This window comes from Myotis brandtii, unplaced genomic scaffold (genome assembly GCF_000412655.1).
Source record: "Myotis brandtii unplaced genomic scaffold, ASM41265v1 scaffold493, whole genome shotgun sequence".
Classification (NCBI taxonomy): Eukaryota; Metazoa; Chordata; class Mammalia; order Chiroptera; family Vespertilionidae; genus Myotis; species Myotis brandtii.
The window spans coordinates 256,351-278,603 of NW_005368827.1; the positions used below are offsets into that span (position 1 = coordinate 256,351).

The 22,253-nt window shown below is 37.7% G+C and overlaps 1 protein-coding gene across 1 annotated transcript in view; it reads right to left on the bottom strand.

Annotated features, from left to right (window-relative positions):
• The window catches only part of ARHGAP15 (Rho GTPase activating protein 15), a 665,580-nt gene that overhangs the window by 118,029 nt on the left and 525,298 nt on the right, over positions 1 to 22,253 (bottom strand). The window contains exon 11 of the mRNA XM_014548044.1: positions 17,190 to 17,324. Coding sequence (XP_014403530.1) covers positions 17,190 to 17,324 — 135 coding nt within the window. The remainder of the gene's footprint in view (positions 1 to 17,189; positions 17,325 to 22,253) is intronic.

The window sequence follows — 22,253 nt, forward strand, 5'->3', positions numbered from 1 at the left end:
GAGTGCACAAATTTTTGTGCACCGGGCCCCTAGTATATATATAAAACAGGGACTGTAGTCATTCAGAGACAACATTTGTTAATATTTTGAACTAAATACTTTCAATCTTTTTCTACTTATGTTTACATACATATTTTAAAACAAGTTCATACTGTACATGCTCATGCTCCCATTTAATATTTACTGGCATTTTCCCTTGTGAAGTAATGTTTTCCACAACACAAAATAACAGCTGTATAATATTTAATATAGAAATGTGCCATAATTTTAGTCTCCCTAAGTTTGGACATATATGTTACTTTTGCATTTTTCACTATTATAAATAACATTTTGAAAAGCAAGATTGTACACATTCTTGTGCATAGCTCTGAAAATTTCCCCAGGTAAATTTCTAGATAGGTAATAGTCAATACAAAGGTATGCATATTTGTAAGCCTTTTGATGTAGAGAGCTAAAATGCCCTCCAAGAAAGCTGTAAGAGTTCCAACTCTAAGTAGCTAACAGCTCTTGCCTCATCATGAACTCTAGCAGGCATTTCATCTACAGCCAAGTGTTTATATCATCAGCAGTTTTTTATAGGTATCCTCAACTTATGCCCATATAGTCTACTTTACTGTGTGGCAATTGCATATTTTATGAAGGTTATTACATTTTTGTCTATCTTCCTTGTGGGTTGCCACCCATGTTAGAGAAAAAAAACCTCCAAAATAATTAATCTCCCGAAATAAACTTTGATGAGATGTAACATAAAAGCTAAAAACCTGAGGCAGAAGAATGCTATTTCTTTGGGCGTTACTTTATTCTAGCCATCTGTTTAACAAATATCTGGTTCGAAATAGTTCAATTAAAACTGATGGCTAATCTTAATAACTTCTACTTGTGAATGTCAGCAAGACCAACACTGTGCTACTCGTGTAGTCATATTATGGCAGTTGAGGTACCAGTAAATATTAGGTGGATACACAATCTCTCTCTATTGATCTTTAACTTCTCAGAACTAGTGATCCCGAACACCCACTGCTAAGCAAGGATGCAAAATGCAGTGCTGTTTACCACTGGGAAAGCCCAAATCTGGTGCCAAGAGTGTTCATAAATAGTAATGAACACTCTTGTGTCAAAAGTGAGCACTATTTAACAGCAAGTAAGGCTAGCCTTTGAGACACTTTGCAGCTGGAGTTATTCCACGGTGAGGGAACAGAATTCATAATGGCCATAGTTGTAACACCAGATTCCGGGAAGGCAATTGACTTCCTTCTGCAAAGTAAACGAAAGGGAATGGCTGCTCACACATGGTCCTGATGCCACCGACATAAGAAACTCAGCAACAGGAGCCACAAAATAGGAATTTGGTGGCAGATGGAAAGGTCTGCGGGAAGTGTCCACCCAGCTTTGTTTGGCCCATATTCTGAAACTAGAATAAACACTTAGTGTCATAATTTATACGCATATCAGTACCAATAAATCAGAATCATGCAAACAGTCATGTTTATTATATTCTTGTTGCTTAATATTCATGACAGTAATTTATTTTTATAGTACAGTTTCACTGTTCTCTCCACCATTGCTCTGCCTTTAAGTCTGGAAAGTGGTCCTAGCAGGAGTTCAGGTAACCCTTTGAAGACTGCACAAGTTCACTAGCTCAATCACAGTACTTTATTCGCTCGTTTAATTTTCTCCTTCCTCTTTCAGAAACTTTTTAACCACCAAGATGAAATCTGTAAATTATCTAGCAATAGTAGTTTGACATATAGAAAATATGAAGACTAGAGTCGGCCTATTCCTCTGAAGGTAGCTGTGTAACAACTTACAAGACCAATAAGGGCATTTGGAGAGAGATAAGGGGTAAATTCTTAAATTTACTACCAGTAAAATGGTTAAGACTCAGTGGTTCTCAACCTTACTAATGCCACGACCCTTTAATACAGTTCCTCATGCTGTGGTGACCCCCAACCATAAAATTATTTTCGTTGCTACTTCATAACTGTAATTTTGCTAGTGTTATGAATCTTAATGTAAATATCTGATATGCTATATGTGTTTTCCGATGGTCGTGACCCACAGGTTGAGAACCGCTGGGTTAAGTCAAGCAGTTTCCACCTCTCTTATTCAACTACTCACCAATCCTCCCCACACCCGATTTCAGCAGTCCACTGCTATGTTAAAGGAGGAATTATATGAAACAACACCGCCAAAAAGCACGTTATGTTTATATATTCACCTAGCGTTGGAGCTATAAAGATGAGTAAGACATGGTTCCACTCCAGAGATGCTTAGGTCACATTAAGAGATGGAAAAATAAATATTGTGTAGTTCTATACCTAGACATAAGACAACGAATACTCAGTTTCATACTTAAAAATTCAACAGAGATAATTTACAATTAATTGTCAGAGAAAAGAGCCACAAACATAAGAGCCTAGAAAAGTAATTTTATAAAAATGTTTTCACCATTATTAATATTCTCATGATCTGTGTACTTTACTGTGTGTTTGCTCTGTTTCAAACACACTCGAGGATATGTTTTCATTGATTTTAGAGAGAGAGAGACAATGTGAGAGAAACATCTATTGGTTGCCTCCCATACATGCCCAATCAGGAATCGAATTGCAATCTATATGTGTCCTGTTTGGGAATCAAACCTGCAACCTTTTGGTGTATGAAACGGCACTCCAACCAACTGAGCCACCCAGCCAAGGTGATGTTAAACATTTTTTAAAAAGAGCACCATCATTGACTGTGAGTGGACATAGCAGCAACATTTGAACTGTATCTGGGTTTTTAAAATTATGAATGTGATGGGCTGAAATAATGAATTTATTTTATGGAGTCCATGAAAACACATTTCTAGCACATGACATGAGAGGCAAGTGATGCTGTGCTGCAGCCCATCTTTCAATTAAACAACATACATGATGAAAATTGTAAGAAACATTATAATGCTATTTATTTTAAGATTTTTAAAAATTGACTTTTAGAGAGAGAGAAAGGGAGAGAGAATTTAGAGAAAGATTGATTTGAGAGCGAAACATCGATCGGCTGCCTCCCGCACACCCTCTTTCTGGGATCGAGCCCAAAACCCGGGCATGTGCCCTGACCAGGAATCAAACCAGCGACCTTTCATTACACAGGAGGATGCCCAGCTAACTGAGCCACAATGTCCAGGGCTGTGATGTTATTTCTTAATTCACTTGCTGGAAAGTGTAATAAGGACATTTTTCTACATACACTTTAAAACATGCCCTTCTTCATCTGCTAGGTGTGTTTGGTATTTACCAGTATTTAATTTTATTTTTAAAAGTTTTTCAAGTGATGTAGGTGAAAGAATGAGCACCTATCATGTCACCTTGGGTACAGAAAGCAGTGAAAAATTTTGTTGATTTCATTTTAAATTGAATAATCAAGACAGAAGCCTTTCTTAAATAATGGGGTTTTGAGACCAAGGGTCTGAGCAGAGAAATTTATTCATGTTCTACTTAGTTTCCTATCACTGTAGTTCTTGACAACATAGTCTTTATCTGAATCACATCTAAATCTACTAATTATCTCATTTCTAAGTAGACATTTGTTATCACTTTGTTCAAATCAGGCAAGACTGTTAGTCTCATGGTTAAAAGTAACAGCTTTGGAATCTTCTAGTTCTGAGTTCAAAACTCAGCTCTGCACCTTCCCAGCTGGTAGCCTTAGCATGCTAATTAGCATCTATGAGCCCCAGTTTCCTAATTTGAAATAATGGGAACAATCATATTGGCACAAAGGAGTGTTATAAATATTAACTTAAATGGTAAAATCTACACATAGCATTTGGATGTATTCAAGTGAAATATGGTGAGTAGAGCACAATTTGGAACTGTAATTATATGGAAAGTTACAGGATTTATTTTTACATTAACACTGCTCTATTAATTTAAAATATTTATAATTTAAATTAATTCCAAAAACTGTCCATAAGTCTAAAGGGTTCTGCTTTATAAATTTGAACAGTTCTTTTCTACAATTCTTCTCACTGGCACAGTGTTTAAAGTTTTCCCCAAAATATAGTAAATTGTTCATCTAATTGTTCCATTGTGCCAGTGGCTTTCCAGTCTCTGTTACATAAATTTTAAATGTATGTTAGGGCCCGGATATGGGCATGGCAGATGATTGCTCAAATTGCAAATATCATAATGCTGAGAGGAAGGTTGAATGATGAAACTAAAGGACTTATAGTTAAAAACTTAGGTTTTGGTCCAGGTTTCAGTTGTTATATGATTCAGGTGAGATAAGTCTTGTGAATATGCAAAACTTAAAACTTAAAGCCAAACTCCCTTGGTGATGTTATTGTGTTGACATCCTGGGATCATGAGGAAAAGAGCACAGTTGCACAAGGTTACATGCATGTTTCTGCATGTAGGTTCAAACATGTATGAGGGAGAAATGGGTAAAAGTGACACCCTGAATTTTAAATTCAATTTCAGACCCCAAGAACATAATTAAATAATATTAATAAAGAGCTAAATCTTGTGTTGAAATAATATAAAGACATAAGGGAGGAAAGTTGATTGTGCACTGAGAAAGTTGTACAACTAAAACACTCCATTGAAGTATGATTTCTGTTGTGAACTGAATTTTTGCCCCGCCCCCCTCCCCAATTCATCAATTAAAGCCCTAACCCCCAGTGTGATGGTACTTGGAGGTGGGGCCCTTGGGACATAACTAAGTTTCCTTGAGGACACAAGGTGCAGCCTCATGATGGGATTAGTGTGTCATTGAAAGAACAGAGAAAGAAAGGAGAACACTGAGCAGAGATTGGAGCTTATATTTTAAATATTTTCAAATATTAAGGGACTGTTAAAGAAAGATGCTGTTTTGATCCTGACATTGACTGATGTGCTTTTTCTACCTTTGTTCTAGCTGGTCTGTCTTTCCCGTTTGTGGAGAGCTCAGGGTCTTCTGCTTGGCTAGCACTGCTCTATATGTATCCAGGCATCCAGCTCTCCGAAGTCCTGAGAATTACAGACTTGAGCATCATATGCAGTGGGCTCTGAGCTCTTCCTGTGTGTAATGTTTGCTTAGGATCATTCTATTTCTTCCCCTGAAACATTTTCATAATAGAGCACAAAGAAATAGAAATTTTGAAAAAATTTTCAATGAGGTAGTAGTTCCTTCTTAGGTGAAAATTAGATACTCAGAGAATCATACACAAGAAGTGTCAAAGAATAATCCTACTAGTGAGCTCAGAGTTAGGAGCTTGGAGAAGGAGCCCAAAAGATTGCTGATTTCATCTGCTGGTAAGACAGTATCAACCCACAACTAGCACAACAGATGGCACTAATTAGGTCTGCCCACCCATCAGTTGGCAGAGGAATAGGCTTGAGATCTGAAAGAGTCAACCTTCACCTGCTGGACATGCAAAGTGAGAAGAAAAAGAGAAAGGGGCCAAGAGCTGATTGGTTAGATAGCAATCATGGACTCAGGGCCCTGGCATTTGAACTTTTATAATTTCAATTTGCTGAAAAAGAAAGGTATTGCATAAAATACAAGTGGGGAAGGGGTGGATCTTCACATTTAAATAGAAAACTATATAAATAAGTCAATGAAAGGAAAAAAGTCTCACAATTAGCCAATATAACTTTTTTATAGTTCATGAAGTTTTAAAAATAGGTTTGCTTTCTTTCTTCTAAGCATATTATGTTTACTCTTAAAACCAGCACTGCTACTTGTTTTCTATAAGACTGTATTCATTTTCCATGTTTATGTTTCCCAAAGCACAGGTAGAAAATAAATGTATGAGTCAATCCTTAGGAGGGAATTTTATTCTCCAAGTCACATGATAATTCTCAGTGAGGAGATTCCGCTGCTCCAACATGAGCAATATTCCCCCAGGAAAAGTGTAGTACTCCAGCAGACATCACATCTAAAGTTTAATTCTCCAGAATAGTAAGGAGTGAGCCAAACAAAGATATGCCACATTTCAAGGATCCCATGATAGTATTATTAGAAGCTATTGAAAGAAAATCCCTTTAAGTGACAGAGAGGTGGAGAACTAGAGTAAAGACAGGGCTTGAGCAAATGAGAGCATGTGACTGAGTGTGAGCAAGTCAGAGAAAGCAGGGAACAGGATCAGTTCTCATTCTGTACAGTTTTTGTTTGTTTGTTTGTTAATCCTCACAGGAGGATAATTTTTCCATTGATTTTAGAGAGAGTAGAAGGGAGGGGGAGAGAGAGAAACATTGATGTGAGAGAGCCACATCAACTGGTTGTCTCCCACAAGCACCTCGACATGGGCAGGGAATCTGCAACCTAGGTAGGTGCCTTTGACCAGAACGCAAGCCTTCGGTTTGAACTACTGAGTCATGCTGGCCAGGGCTTTATCAAGTTTTGAAAACAGCTCAAGAGAGGTTACTGTGGAAATGCTCCCGAGATAATTGTAAAAAAATAATAATAAATAAATCTACCTTTTTAAAGCTAGACTATCATAAGTAATGAGAGTTGAAAAGAAAAATCTGAAACATTCCTGATTTGGAAAACAAGTGTGTGTGCATGTCTGTGTCTGTGTCCCTGTGTCTATGTGTGCACGTATGAGGAAGGTTAACATCTTGAGTATGTTTTATTTGATAACCCTTTTAATGTTTTTAACTATGAGAAAGACCTACATTGTTACAAATATTTGCATAGGCTAGTGTTTAGCCTACCCTGCCACACCATAAGCTCCTCACCTACCAATGAGTCTGTGACCTTCACAAGCTGAAATACAGGATAAACTATCAGCAAGGTAGCTAATTTCCCAACAGGGAGGAGGGATGACTTTGAAGTTGTCTCTTCCAGTGTCACTGAATTGGACAGATTTACTAATATTTAATAGACACAAGGCAGTGTCATGTTGGAGAAAATGGTAAGCCTCTGGGTTATGATTTTAAGATGTACATTCTAGAATAAAGTGACAAACTTTGGACTAACCAAGTAGGGTTGTGCCTGGGAAAGACCTGCACAACAAAGGAGAAATGTTAGGAGATAAAAGAAGGAAAGTGGGAGCTCCTAGATCATGAAGCAATAGGATATCCTGTATAATATCCTAAACATATTTGATGTGGTTTGGAATTCTAGAAAGAAATATTAAAGCAGAATAAGGATAGTCATATGTGTTGCTTAAGGCAGCTTTACTAGAGGAATGGAAATGCTTGTGAGAATGGACCAAAGGTCATCTGGGAGTTTGTTCTAAGGACAGTCTGGTTGCACTCTGACTTAATAATATGAGCTAACAATTACTGAGTAAAATGTGCCAGGAAATCTGAAAGTGCTTTGTCATGATTAGCATTTCATCAAATTCATCCCAATCCCCAGAGGGGAAGATACTATTTTTACATCATTTCATAGATGGGAAAATTGAGGCTAAGAATTGGCTCTTACAGGTCTTGCAGGTAGTAAATAGTGGAGTCATAGTTGAATGGAGGTGGTGGTATGCCCTGCAGGTAGAAATTTTGGCTTAGCTGTTGAGAATAACCTCACTGAGAAGTTAGCATGTAAGTGGCCATCTGGGCACATGCCACTGATAGAGAGATTGGGCAAAGACCCTCAGTGCACCTGAGGAACTCAATGAAGAGCCAGGAGACCAACAGGCATGAATGAGACAGGCACGGCAAGAGAAGTGTGGGCCACTAGAGCATGTAAGATTTTGCAAAGCTCACAAAGAATCGGGCTTTTCCTCAAAATGCAATGCCAAGCCAGTTGCAGCATTTGGATTATATTTATAATCAGAATCACACTGGATTGAATGAGAGAGAAAAAACTTACTGGGGAAGTAGGAGATGTAGCCAGTGAGAGATGGAAGTGGGTGGGTACAACATTTTTTAGAAGGCCCCTCAGTGGTGATCACAATTCAGTGCTTGTGTCAACCCCAAGAATGTGAAGCGAGGCAGGCGTCTCAGTATGACATGAAAAAGATCACAAACCCTCAGTTTCATTAGAACCTATTGATGCAGTGAACTTGATAACAGGCAATGAAATCCAGTGATGTAAGTCTACCATGAGAGGAATGGGTCAAGATAACTGTTTTGCACTGAGGTATTGAGGTGAAATTCTGCATTTTGTTATACATCTTTTGGCAGCACGTCTATTCAGTGGGAGCAGGGATGCTCAGGAAGCTGACTCACGAAGGCCTGCTGGCTGATTGTTCAGCTTGAAAGTTTTATTGCTTTGAAAAGTGATCTCTTAAGACTATGGAAGAAAGGAGTGCAAGTAAAAGAAAACTTTTAAGGAAAAACAAAAAGACAAACACCACATTTTCAATGGAGCTAATGTCTTACCACTCAATTAATTTCAGAGTGAAGGACCAATTTTAGTTCTGAATCCCCTTCTAGTTTTACTTATAAAGGACTTTTCATTAAGCCAAATTAAGTAGATGGAGGTCCAGTTGTTTATTGTCTACCAACTAAAGCATTCCTACAAAAAGACACCTGTGCAAGCCATTTGGCTCTAGTCAACTATTTATTTTTTACAATTTAATTATGAATATAATTAGAATGAGTTAAGAGACAAGCTGGGCATCAGCTATAAAATTTTTAGTTTGCTAAACACACACACACACTGATTAAAAAGCAACCACAAGAAAAAACTTTGCCAAGTCTGTGAGAACATTAGCTTGCACTGGAAATTTTAGTAGAAGGGGGCTATTTGTAAAATCTATCTTTATTTTAATTTCAATCTCCTTAAAATGGTGCATGGAGGATATTTTTATACTACATTATTTTTACATCTCTGGTTTCTTTGTGGTGACCCTTCAAACCCTGCTTTTTACTTTCTCTAGTTTTAAGGCAATTTGTCACTATCATGCTTTAAAGTTTAGTGACTGTTTGTAATCAAGTGCCTCGCAAGCTCTGTTTCTTTTCTCCCAAAGTGTCATCATGAAGTTGATGATGCATCAGAAATAGTTTGAACAAAGGGCAAGAAAAAGTCAAGAGTAAAGGAAATATTTGCAAATATACTTGACTGGCGTTTCCCCCCACCCTTAATTACTACTGAAAATATACTTTAAAGGTAAAATGGCATAATGGCCATTGAGGGGGGGAAACATTTGGACATGCAACAGATGCTTTCTGTAATAGGGCAATATCTTTAATGTAAATCATTTTTATATGAGGATGGTGTGACTGGCAGAATATAGGAGTAGTTAATATACATGTCATATTTATGACAGATAGATTAGTTGTATTTAAGAACTAGGCACGGGGTATGCTCTACCTTTGGTGATAACAGCCTGCATTTTAATGGTGCTGAGTCAATCTTATGGATACCATTGCAAGCAATTTGTTTTACTGCATAATTAATCAGTGTTTCCAAAATCTGGGTATTCAAAGATATATTGTCTTCAAATGCATGTGTGACTACAGCCTTTAAATTGAAGACATGTATATAATATTACTAATATCTATTATATACATATGTATATACATACATACAGGAATATGCACATTTATAAATAAACATGACATATATAATAAGCATTATATCTAATGTTTTCTTAAGAGAAGCTGGAAAAACATGACAAAGAAATTTATATTAGTATTAATATTTAATAATTCATATAATAACTAAATAATTAATAAGACTGTTTTGATCAAGAAGTTAGCTTTGATTGCATTCCCATGATGGGAAATATATAGAACACTACTCAGGGGTGGGAAAAAAAGTAATTATTTTTATACACAAAAGGCAAATTTGGAAACTCAGAATACAAGTCAACAAATACAAACTCACATGCTCATTCATGAGCACCAAAGAGCTGAAGAGAAGAAGTTGACCAAAATGAAATCATCAGATAGTCCTTGAATAAATGACCTTTGGTCCAGTCTTGAGTCAAACATTTAAGCCTATCCCTCACAAATAATGTATAACACATCTTGTAGGTAAATGTGTGAGGTAAATTCTCTTTACTTCTCTATTATCTACTAATCAACCTATAGTTTCACTTACATGTCAACTCTGATGATCATTTGGATTTGAGAGAAGAAAGGTGAAAGTTGATGGATTAAGAGCATTTGTGACATGAAGGTGGAGCGGGTGCTACTGGCAAAAATGAGGAGAGGGGAAAACATGGAGTAGAAAGAAAAATGGCTCCACAAAGATGTACATACTTTAATTTCCAGAGGCTGTGAATATGTTTCCTTACGTGGTAAAGGATATTTTTTAGACATGATTAAGAACCCTGAGGTGGGGAAGGTATTCTGGTTATCTGGGAGAGCCCCCTGTAATCACAAGGGTCCTCAAAAATGGAAGATGGAGGTGAAAGAAAGTCAGAGTGAGGTATGACTATGGAAGAGGTCAGAGTAACGTGATGTCATGTGTGACTGCTGCCTGTGAAGGTGGAGGAAGAAACACTAGCAAGGCTTGCAGGCATCCCCTAGAGGCTGGAAAAGGCAAGGAAGTGGATTCTCCTCTGGAGTCTCCAGGAAGAAATGCAGTCCTTCTGACACTTTGCTTGTAGCCCAGCAAGACCAAGTTTCAGATTTCTGCCCAACAGAACTGTAAGATAAGAAATCACTGTATTTGAAGCCACCAAGTTTGAGGTAATTTGTTATGGCAGCAACATAAAACTAATACACATGTCTTCTAGGAAACAGTGGCTCCAACTCAGGAAGCACAAAGAAATTCCTCACTGAGCACCCTGAAGCACTCCTGGATGCGACCAATCAATATGAATTAAAAAGGCAGAAGGTTCTAGAAAGGAGGTGTCCTGGAAAAAACAGGACTCTGCAATAGTGTCAGAAAAGAGTAAGGACATTGGAAAAGAAAAAAAGAAAGCAAAAAAAAAAAATTAAAGGAATTACAAACTCCAGAAAAAATAAATATAAAATCTATACCAGAAAATCATCATCCAACTACAAAGAGAACCAAATGTGGGCAAGAGTTTCAGCATTTTGGGAGTGTAATAAAATAGGTTCTATTTGACTGGGTGAGGAATACTAGTATTCTTTGAGAAGTACAGGGATTGTGACAGTGAACTCTAGAGAAGAATTCTTTGTGAAACCACTAGACAGGCAGTGTTACAGACTTGTAACAATCCTATATAATAAAGAGGCGATATGCAAATTGACCTTCACAGCCCTGCACAAGATGGCCGCCTCCATGTGGTCAGAAGATGGCCGCCACAAGATGGCCAGCAGGGGAGGGCAGTTGTGGGTGATCAGGCCAGCAGGGGAGGGCAGTTGGAAGCGACTGGGCCTGCAGGGGATGGAGAGCAGTTGGGGGAAACCAGGCCTGCAGGGGAGGGCAGTTGGGGGAAACCAGGCCTGCAGGGGAGGGTGGTTAGGGGTGACCGGGCCAGCAGGGGAGCAGTTAGACGTCAATTAGGCTGGCAGGGGAGTGGTTAGGGGGTGGCCAGGGGGTGATCAGGCTGGCAGGCAGAAACGGTTAGGGGCAATCAGGCAGGCAGGCAGGCGAGTGGTTGGGAGCCAGCAGTCCTAAATTGTGAGAGGCCTGCGGGATCAGGCCTAAACCGGCAGTCGGACATCCCCCTAGGGGCCCCAGATTGGAGTGGGTGCAGGCTGGGCTGAGGGACATCCCCCCCCCCAGTGCACGAATTTCACGCACCGGGCCTCTAGTGAAAATATAAATGCTGTTTATTAGTTTTCTAATTGGTCAAACTGAAGACTTAGAACAACCATCAAAATTTAAAGGTGTTAATGACCAATGATTCTGAAGGAAGGACAGTGAGGTAGAGGGGGAAGGAAAATACATTCACCTTACAAAGGGAAGTTAGAAGGTATTGTTGAATGTTGATGAAACAAGAAGCAGGTTCATGTGTATTATTTAAGACCTAAATGTATTACGTAACTATTAAATATTGCTGGAAGTGGAAGGAATAAGTTAATATTTCATATTAGGTACTATCCATAGTTGATAATTCATGAAGTAGAGATATTACCTGGAGTTGTAAAGGTAACCACTGGAAGAGACAAAAACAAAGAGTTAAATGAGCAAGCCCAGGGATGTGAAGTGATAGGGCCCAATCCATCACTCTCCATCAGAAACTCCTCTGTAAAATTTGGATTGTTGCATGTTGTAATTTGATACAAGTGAAAACCTAGAAAAAAGAATACCTAAACTTGAAATAGTTAATCATATTAAATAGGGAAATAACATTGTGTATATCTAAATGAATTTCAAAAGGGTATGGGTGAAAAATTAGTTACAAAAATACAGTGGGGAATTAAAAATGTACCCAGAGAGGCTAACATTTGAAGAATAGATGCTTGTAGTATCTATTAGTAAATACTGAAACATTGCTCGCTCTTGGAAAGTTCTACCTTATTTCTGATCGAAACTCCAAAACTAGTATTTCTGATCATTTAGTTTAATTCTAACCTTGTTATTTTTTTTTTTAAATAGGAAAGGTTGTGGTTTTATATAGAATGATATAGGACATATGGTATAGTCCTTATATAGGGTAATTTAACAGCCAGATATTTGGCAGTGCCTAACTAGTTATTCTTCGAGCAAAAAAAAAAAATTTTAGATAAAAATTCTCAGAAATGCAATGTAGGAAGATGGAAAATATTTATGTTTTACAGTCTGAAACCGAATGCTAAGTGTAATCTTTTGAGCCATGTGAACTTGGGAACTATTTTGTGATTTGCTTTACTTCTCTAAAAAAATGAATTTCTTTCCAATCATTTATTGAGCATCTAATATAGAGTAAGAAAAATATCTTATTTGATTCTAATACTATCTTTATGAGCTAGAAATTATTTTCCACATAATTTTTTCACTTCGCCAATATCTCCTGCTTTGTGTTATTCTCAGGAAAAAAGGTGATATAATTATAAAAATACAATGAGTTTTTCTCCTCTCTTTCCATTTCTCAGGGATTTTAGAAAAATGCAGATATTAAAATAGAAAAGACACTGGTTTTTTGTCTCTTTACTTTGGATCTGTAGAGTTACCAGGACAAAAATAAAATGGCAATAGAGGTGAACTTGGTACATTTCCTAGGATTTAGATGTACTGGAAATGTCCAGAGCCCTGCAGGCCTGTGGCCACGGATTGTATTACCGGTCATAAAACCCTAGAGCTGTGTTTCTGTACCCAGTCCCCATTTGCAGTACTAATAATGCCTTCAGCACAAGTCAATTCCAGGGAATTAGTCACTGCAGTCAGTGGGTTAAATCCCCATGAAGTAACCCTGCAGGTGACCCAGTTGCATTGACCTTAAGTATAGAATTTCAGATCAATAACTGCGGTACTTGCATTCTGAAATGTAAAACAATCTCTAGTGTTTTTGTTATCCCAATGGGTATTATCAGACAAGGGATCACTATGGCAATTGCAGGTTCTTATCATATTAATGTTTGTTTTGGGTAAAAAAAACTATTTAAAAAAGTAAATGCCTTATGTTCTCTTTTCTTGGAATATGTAATGATGACTTTCAAACATATAATGAAAATTAACAGTAATTCAAAAAGCATAAGCAGTCATTAATTGCTTATACATGAAATAAAATTTCTTCCTCAGAGGTAAAGCATTCCAGATGGATGTAAAATTCCTTTGGTCTATTCACCTTTTAACTCTGTCATAAAAGGGTAACAGATCTCTCAATTTAAAAATGTAAAGCCTCCACAAACTGGGCTTGGGGGCAGTGAGAGAGAAAAGGGAAATAATGTTATAGCTCCATGAACTGTGACATTGACTGGCATGGTGTTCTGCTAGTGTTTTAACCAAAGAACAGAAACCACTTCAACTATTTATGCCAATGGAACAAACTATCTTGATGCAAGAACTGGTTATCCTCTAATGAGGAAGCTTATAGTCAAATAAAGAAGAGAGAAGAAACCAAAAAACTAGCCATTGTAGGAAGCCACTACCAGGCTGGAAAAAGAGGAAAATCCACATCACAAGACAGAAGCTGGAAGCACAAGAGGTATGTCCACCCAAGCTGAAGCCATGGAGGAGATGGATCCTCAAGTAGAGAAGCCAACCAAGGCAGGGGGTGGGGATAAACTCATAAACTGGCTGGCCTTTTCTCCCCCCACCCATTGCTACTGACTGCTGGTGGCTTCTAAGAGCTACAGTAGAGCTGGCTAAGGTCAAGCTTCCGTCGGTAGATTGCAAAAGTGAAGTGTGAGAAGAGCCAAAGGAGCTCAGAGCCAGCATATATGGTCATCTCCCCTGTGAATTTATCTTACCTGGTTGATTGCTGGTTTATTCCTTTTGTAAAAAGCTACGAATTCATGGACAGATAGAGAGCTTCTCACTGTACAGATTTTATGAGGCAGTGAGAGATATGATAAAGCTCAGCACGCCTCTGGGACTGTATAAATATTACTATATTTAAATTTATATTTTGAATTCTTTTTTACTCAATTGGTGCACAATGGGATCAAAATACTTCCTCTAGTGTGGTTTTACTGTTGCTAAGGACCTAGGTGACTATTCTCTTACTTCTTGAGTATATTTCAATATGAATTATGACCTAGAGCTGAGTTTAGAACACAAAAACTAATTCCAAGGTTATCCCAAAATACACGGGTTAGTAAGCATATGCCTCCACCTAGCATCATACCATATTTCTCAGACATATTACCCTGTTGGTTAGTCCCTCCATTTTACGTATTACTATCTTGAGTTAGGTAAAGCAAGGTTGCTCAAATTGATTCTCCTTCCTTGAGCAATGAAGGAAATGTTGCCTTTCTCTTCACTTCTAAATGGATTTCTCAAATAAATAAGTATTTATGCGATATCTTACATTTTTATTTTATATATATTATATATTTTATATATATTATATATATACACACATACAGTGGGGCCTTGACTTACGAGTGTCCTGACTAACGAGTTTTTCGAGATTCGAGCCGCTTTGAGTTGCGAGCTAAAATTCGGGTTACGAGCCAGCTTCAGATACCCCACCGCTAGTTGGCGCAGCGAACGTCACAGTGAACGCCACAACATCAGCCCAGCATCACGTGTCTCACTCGTTCACTTTTAGATTTGACATACGAGTAATTTGAGTTATGAGCTCCGTCATGGAACTAATTAAACTCGTAAGTCAAGGCCCCACTGTATATATATATGGTTGATTTCAGAGAGGAAGGGAGGGAGAGATAGAAACATCAATGAGAGAGAATCACTGATCGGCTGCCTCCTGCACGCCCTCTACTGGGGATTGAGCCCACAACCTGGGCATGTACCTTTGACCTGAATCAAACCGGGGCGGAACCCTTCAGTTTGTAGGCTGACGCTCTATCCACTGAGAAAAACTGGCTAGGGCACGATATCTTACATTTTTAAGGATTTTCTTAAGCACCGTCACATTCGTTCTCACCATCACCTACTTTATAAGTGCTGGCAATAGCCATCGTCAGGACAGCCTGCTTCCCATCTCAACATTGCCTTGTTCTGACCATGCCAGGGTTTCTGAAATTCTGTCCAGCTTGGGCCTGAGTCATAGAATAGTACAGAGGTGGTCCTGCTCTTTCTAGAAATTCAAAGAACATACCCCCCCGCCCCCCGACCTGGGTTCTGAGGGCCTGCTTTCCATGAATCTTAAACTAAGGGAATCGCTTGCCTATTCAGGTGAACTAAGGGGACCTTCACTGATGGGTATCCTACATCACAGCCTCAAATCAGCACATGCACAAGTATGTTTCCAAATAAGATCATCTTCACTTAAAAGTATGGGTACCATGGTGTGAAATTTGTATGACTTCTTTAAATATGTCTAATTAGAGATAGGTACCCCAATGCAAGTCTCTCCAATTTCCTACCAGAACACTGTTCTATAATTGGGAACCATATTCCATGCTTGTGTGATCCAAGACAGAATATCAGAATCAGCTGTTATGGAAATGCATGCTTGTTTATTTTTCCTTTATTCCTCCTTTTAAGTTAAAAGAGCCTGGGAAATACAAAATACTGTTTTCCTCCAGAAGCAGAAGTACATGAAATGAAATGTTAGGACAGGAGATAAGAGCTCCAGCCTCACCTCAAAGCCCATAGTTAGAGCACGGCTACTATATTCAACAACAATAACAACACAATCTGAAATTGTGAGCAGGCAACAAGAGAAAGAATTTGGGAGAGAAAAGTCTGCTTTATTCCTGTTGATATCATTTTGCCACAGCTTTTTTTGTGTGAAATAATAATAATAATAAAAAAAACACAGAATAAAAGGGCATATTGAGGGGCTGTTCTCCAACATGGGCTCCCCAAGTCCCCACTCCCACTAATGGGAACACAGCATACACCGCCAGCCAAGATCAGACCTCCTAAGTAGAGCATTTTTTTTTCTTGCAGATTTTTCTTGTTTGGACTTTAATTAAGCTCCTGCTAGGCTTGCAAGCTTTTTAATTTTACCTTTCTTTCTTCTTTCATTTTCCTCCTTGAATCAGTCTACTTGCCAGGAAACTTTTTCCAAGCTGTCACAATTATAGTAAGTGTACTCTAAGAGATTACATTTAGAGATGAACTAGTAGTTGCTTCTCTAAGAACCAATAGCAGAAGTGTCCTTGCATTTGGATTTTCATTCATTCATTCATTCATTCATTATTTCTTAGTGTATGTGTTTTATGGATGAGAAAATAATAGAAAAGGAAGCTTCTCAGAGTGTACAATGATAACTGGCTAGTTGAGTGATATAACTCAACCTCCTACAAAAGTCACCAGATTAGTAGAAGAAACTTGCCATTACTTAATTTAGTACTCACACTGCTCGTAAGCAAACTGTAGCTTTTTACCCATGTTGGTGGGTGAAAGGTGAGCGAGTGAGGAGAAGGCGATGCCTCAGTCGATGATTTAACACGTCGTTATGAAATGTAATATTTAATGTACTGAGGTTCTTTTTAAAGATCCCATTTATACACAGTTATATTCATTGCAATTCTGAAAGTCTAAAGGAAGGGGTGGGGGTGCCAATGGTGACCCCTTTAAAACAGAGTCTATGAGAAGCTATTTTCATTGGAGGAGGCTTGGTGGAAAATTGGTCGCCCTAAATAGAATGCCTATTTTTTTATTAAAAAAACACACACGCAGATAATATTACAGGGCCAGAAATAAAAAATAAGCCATCAAAAATACAAACACTAAACTGAAAGGTGTGGAGCATTCATTGGGGATATTATTATCTCCGTGATTGCTATTATCGTCTCTCTTATTATTTACTTAATAATTCCACGCTGCCAGCTCACTCCGCCAACCGCGCCTGTGTGCGAGGTACTTACTGATCGCTTCCACAAACCGCTCAAAGAAGCTGAAAGGGAAGAGCGGCTCAGGCAGCTCCCGGAAAAACATCTTCAGTGCTCCGGTGACAACGTGGATGTCCTCCCACTGGCTGTCGTCCAAATTCAGCTTCTCTTCTGGGAAAACACGAGGAGAAATGGAACAACTGGTTTTAATGAAACAATTACAAGACACTAATTATTATGTTAATGTTTGCCTACTATCATCAGCAACCGTTAACAGCCTTCTGCACCTAGAGGTTTGGTGCTGTGCATTTTTTTTCTTTCTCCTTTTTTTTTTTCCGTAGGAAGGGAACATTTTCAATGGAATACCATCTGTAGGAATGCAGCTAACAAAAAAACAAGACACACAAAGAGACAGCACCATTGACACAGTATGTCAGATACATTTATTCCCATAATGCAGCAGTATGAAAATTAGCATCACAGCTCAACGTGATTCAAAGCTATTTGGGTTTGAGGCCGAGGGGCTAAGAGTTGCCAATGATGGCCGGCTCAAGGGACCGGCCTAAAGGCCTTGCTGAGCCAACAGGAGACATATGCTAAACATGGCAATAGAAAATGAGTTATTGCTTTACATGTGTTAGCCTTGCTATGTACAAGGGAATAATGGCTAACACCTCCCTCTCTCTCTCTCTCTCTCTCTCTCTCTCTCTCTCTTTTCTGAATATAAAGTCAGCAAGGAATAGAATACTGAGTGAGAGAGGATATTAATTCCTTCTTACTGCTTCAAAAATATCTTTTTTTAGTTCTCATCTCATCGAGGAAAATGTGCCCAGAAACAATATTAGACAGACCCCTGTTGGCCTACGCAGGCTATGCAAAGCTGTCAGAAATGATAACACACTAAAGACAAACCACAAGTGCTTACCAACTCCTCTCAGAAACAACGGAAATGCTTGCTTGAGAAGCCTGAGTGAGTTGAAACGTTTACATATTCAAGACAATAAATGCCAAAATGAAGTTTTTAGAGTAAATAAAGGGATGTCAGGTTATTATTTTTCCCCCCTTTTGCCCTCAATATGAAAGCCTGGAATCATTTTCACCCAAGAAGTGATAGACTAGGGTCTGAAAACGACATCCTTCCATACAGCTAAAAGGACACAGGCACAAAAGCATTGCAGCTGATCCATAGTATTTGTCTTTCCAAACATGCGACATGGGAAAGATTTTGGATTCTGGGCTTAATGAAAACTAAAGCTACTCATTTTAGACAACCTGAGGGTTCACTGAAAAGCTGAATATCCTGGCAAGAACTTAACAGGTATTTGGTCAACTGGAATTTTGTTTCTTTGCCAATGTCTTAGGCTCACATGCACATGCCCTCTTGGTATCAGTTTTTCAATGCAGAGAAGAATTTGTACGGAAATTGTAAAAAAAAAAAAAAAAAGCTGAGAATTGTCACTGTAGGGAATCTCTGCATGAGCTGTTTTGCTAATACTGTTCATGTCCTTTTAAAAATATTAGCTGAAATCCTTATCAGATCTTTTTTCTAAATGGACTATTATTTTATTATTTCCAGGGCTAGTAAGTGATGTTCCTGCTCACCAGGATGCTTGCAATGAGAAGGAATGAAGGTGGATATGTGTATTTCAGACAGGCTACTTTTTTTCTTCCTTTTCACTCTCCATTCCTACCTCACTCATAACACAATAATATGATCCACAACAAAGTCAGCAGAGGAGACCTTCCTTCTGCCCTGCAATCATTTTTGATTGATTGTATTTCAACAATTAGTCTTTTATTTGGCTACACACTATTGAAATAGGACGACAGCATCTTAGCAGGCCAGCTTTAAACAGTCAACTGTTAACAATAGCATCAAAAAGGGAGACCTGATGGGGTTTACTGTCACTTTAAAGAACAGGGTTTTCACATTGTTGAAATCTGTCAGATATTTTGAAATGTCCCTCTCACTATGGTGCCACACCCCCTGCGTGCCCTTATAATAAAATTGGTTTTACTCCTGATTAAATCATTTTCTCCCTACCCACCACCATACTTCTCATAATGGACCTGTGCGCTCTACAGCTGGTGTTCTTCCCATGGTACCAATTCTTACTTTATCTTTTAAGCACTTTGCTGCTAAGATCTCATGCAGAGTGCTTATGTTTTGTTAAGAGCTTCATTCTTAGAGAAATAGCTTAACACATGTTCTAAAAATGTTGTACAACTTATTGCTTAAAACACATTTAGAAAATGTATAAGTACTCTAGCTTTGGCACTGAACTTTAAGTGGAAACCTAAATACACACATACACATGCTCACACACACACAACTATCTCTACCAAAAATTTATCAGAAAAGTCCAACATAACATGTCATTTTGATACATAGGTTTGAGATTGTCAAAGGAAAATGTTCAGGTGAAAAAGAGAATGATTTCATGTTGAGTAAGAAAACAAGAAAAAATAATTGTGACTAAAGGCAAATGCCATTGGTATTAGTTATGCTCACATGAAATCACTTAATTCAAATGACTGTGAAAATTAGAATATTTTAATATACATTAAAAATTACCAATCAATAAATACCATTTGATTATGCCCACTTGAAATGCCATGTAATATCAATATAAACTTGTGTTGCTTAAACCTGCATTCCTACTCTAGATATCTATGTAATCTTCATTCAAAGAAAAACAACAATAATTTGTACCACTTCAACAAGTAGCTTAAAGAAATAATATGGCAAGTAGTGAAATATAATATCTAATTTTTATATTAAATTATTATAAACCAGAGGATTTTAAGGTATATTTTTCAAGGCCACTGTGACTTATCTAAGCATACAGTTTTGTCCATATTCAGACGCCTTCTCATGAATCCAACCAGTTCTCAAGACGAACTAGTGTAACTCTTTCAGTGTTAACAGGTATCATTCTAAATACATTTGTATTATTTGATAGGCATTTTCTAACAAAACTGAAACTGCTAGCAGTGATGACATCTTATACTTCTTCTCTTTCCAGAAGAGCAGGGTTCCTTAACAGTGAAGCACTGTTGACCTGAGGGTTGGATAATTCTGTGTTGTGGGGCTGTCCTGCATTCTTGGATGTTTAGTAGCATCCCTGGCCTCAGTAAGACTTGCCAGTGGTGATGATGAAAAATATTTGATCATTTAAAGTTATCCCCAGTTAAGGACCACTATAAGGAAGCCTATAAAAGCATATAGAAGTTACTCAATAAATATTGATTTATGAAGTTTACCTTAGGTAGGCAGAGAACTAGAACACTAGATACACACATATGGAAATTTCTTTAATATGACCTTAAAAGTTGCTCATTTTTATTGACAAAATCTAAATCTTTTGAGAACAAATTTATAAAACTACATTTCAGGATGATACGCTACCAAAAACAATAAACAACAATTACTTAGTGCTTACATTCTAGTAGGGACTATGCTATTCTAAGGAACTTTACATTCCGTATCTAATATAATTTTTTCAATAAGAAAGTGAGAACTATTTATATTATTATCATCATCTTTATTTCACAGGGAGGGAAAAATGAGACATGGGCAGATTAAGTAACTTTTCCATGGCTGACAAGAATGAATCCAGGATAAGGAACCAGTAAGCCCCTGCCTGAAAACCACTATGTTCAGACTTAAACTTGGCAGCAGAAGCTGAAAGGGAAAAGGTAGATAAGTAGTAACTGCAATCAGTAATAGCTATACTATTACGTCACAGATAGTGACTTTTAGATTGGTATCCTTAAATGTCTTACTTGAGGCTATGCTTTTACTATAAACGGACTCATCTTTTTTTTTGAAATAGTTTTATTGATTTTTAGATAGAGAGGAAAGGAGTGGGAGCAAGAGATAGAAACATCAATGATGAGAGAGATTCATATTAGTAGATCAGTTGCCTCCTGCATCTCGGAATTGAGCCTGCAACCTGGGCATGTGCCCTGACCAGGGATTAAACCCAGATCTCTTGGTCCATGGGACAATGCTCAATCCACTGAGCCACACCAGCCAAGCTCATCTTTTTTAGTTACCCATTTATAAAAGGAAGATATTTTATATAAAGAGATATAAAACAAATTAGCAACAAACAAACAAAAAAGAAACTGCATTAGGAAATGGGCAGAAGATGGGTCAAATTGTTAGGTGGCAATGGAGTAAAGAGGAAAGATGATAGCGTGAGAAATATTTACTGCTGGATTTACTGCTAATTTCTTAGATATTTGTTTATTTGTAAAATGAAGATAGGTAGAAGAAAAGTTGTTAGTAGGAGATGAGAAAACATATCTGAAAAACATTTGGGAAGCAGTAGGCAACAATCATGTGCAAGACACCCCCTAGGATATTAATGTGAATAAAGACCAAAAGGACAAACTATGCAAGGGATTAAGGCAATGGAAATACTGAGCCAACATCATAAACCATCCTGGTTGTTATAGAGGATTTACCTCAACATGATATAGTTGGTTATATAAAAACTTTGCAAGCTAGAGTCCAATACTGCGAGGAAGTCTGGTTTAATCAAGATACTTCACAATCCTCATTCTATTAATCCATGTTGTTTTCTCCTGACCTTCATTTAGGCTCTTTTCAATGTTTTTGGTTTAAAGCATTTAAACAAAATTGAAGGTGAGTAAAACTCCCGAATCCAAATACTATGTGAGTTTTATTAGATTACAAAAAATATACCTAAATGTTGTATCCAAACAAGGCTGTCTTGAAATGCTCTTTCTTGAAGGGACTTTTGTATATTTTATAGATTTTTTAAGTAAAAGTTATCTACAACAAGCTAAAAACAATCATATGTGAAAAAATAATTTGACAATCACTATTGGGAACAATCTTTCTTAGGAAGGAGAACTGAAAGATGGATCTTTGATAGCCACAGTAGGTTGCTGTAGTTTCTAAGGAAAAAGGCACATCTAAATATCACTAATCGATTCTTTGTTATAAAGGGTTGCCCTCCATATTATAGGATGTTTACCAGCATTCCTGGCCTCTATCCACCAGATTCTAGTAGACACTTCCTCCCCATGTGACAACTCCCTCCCTAAAATAAATTAAATGTAATAAAT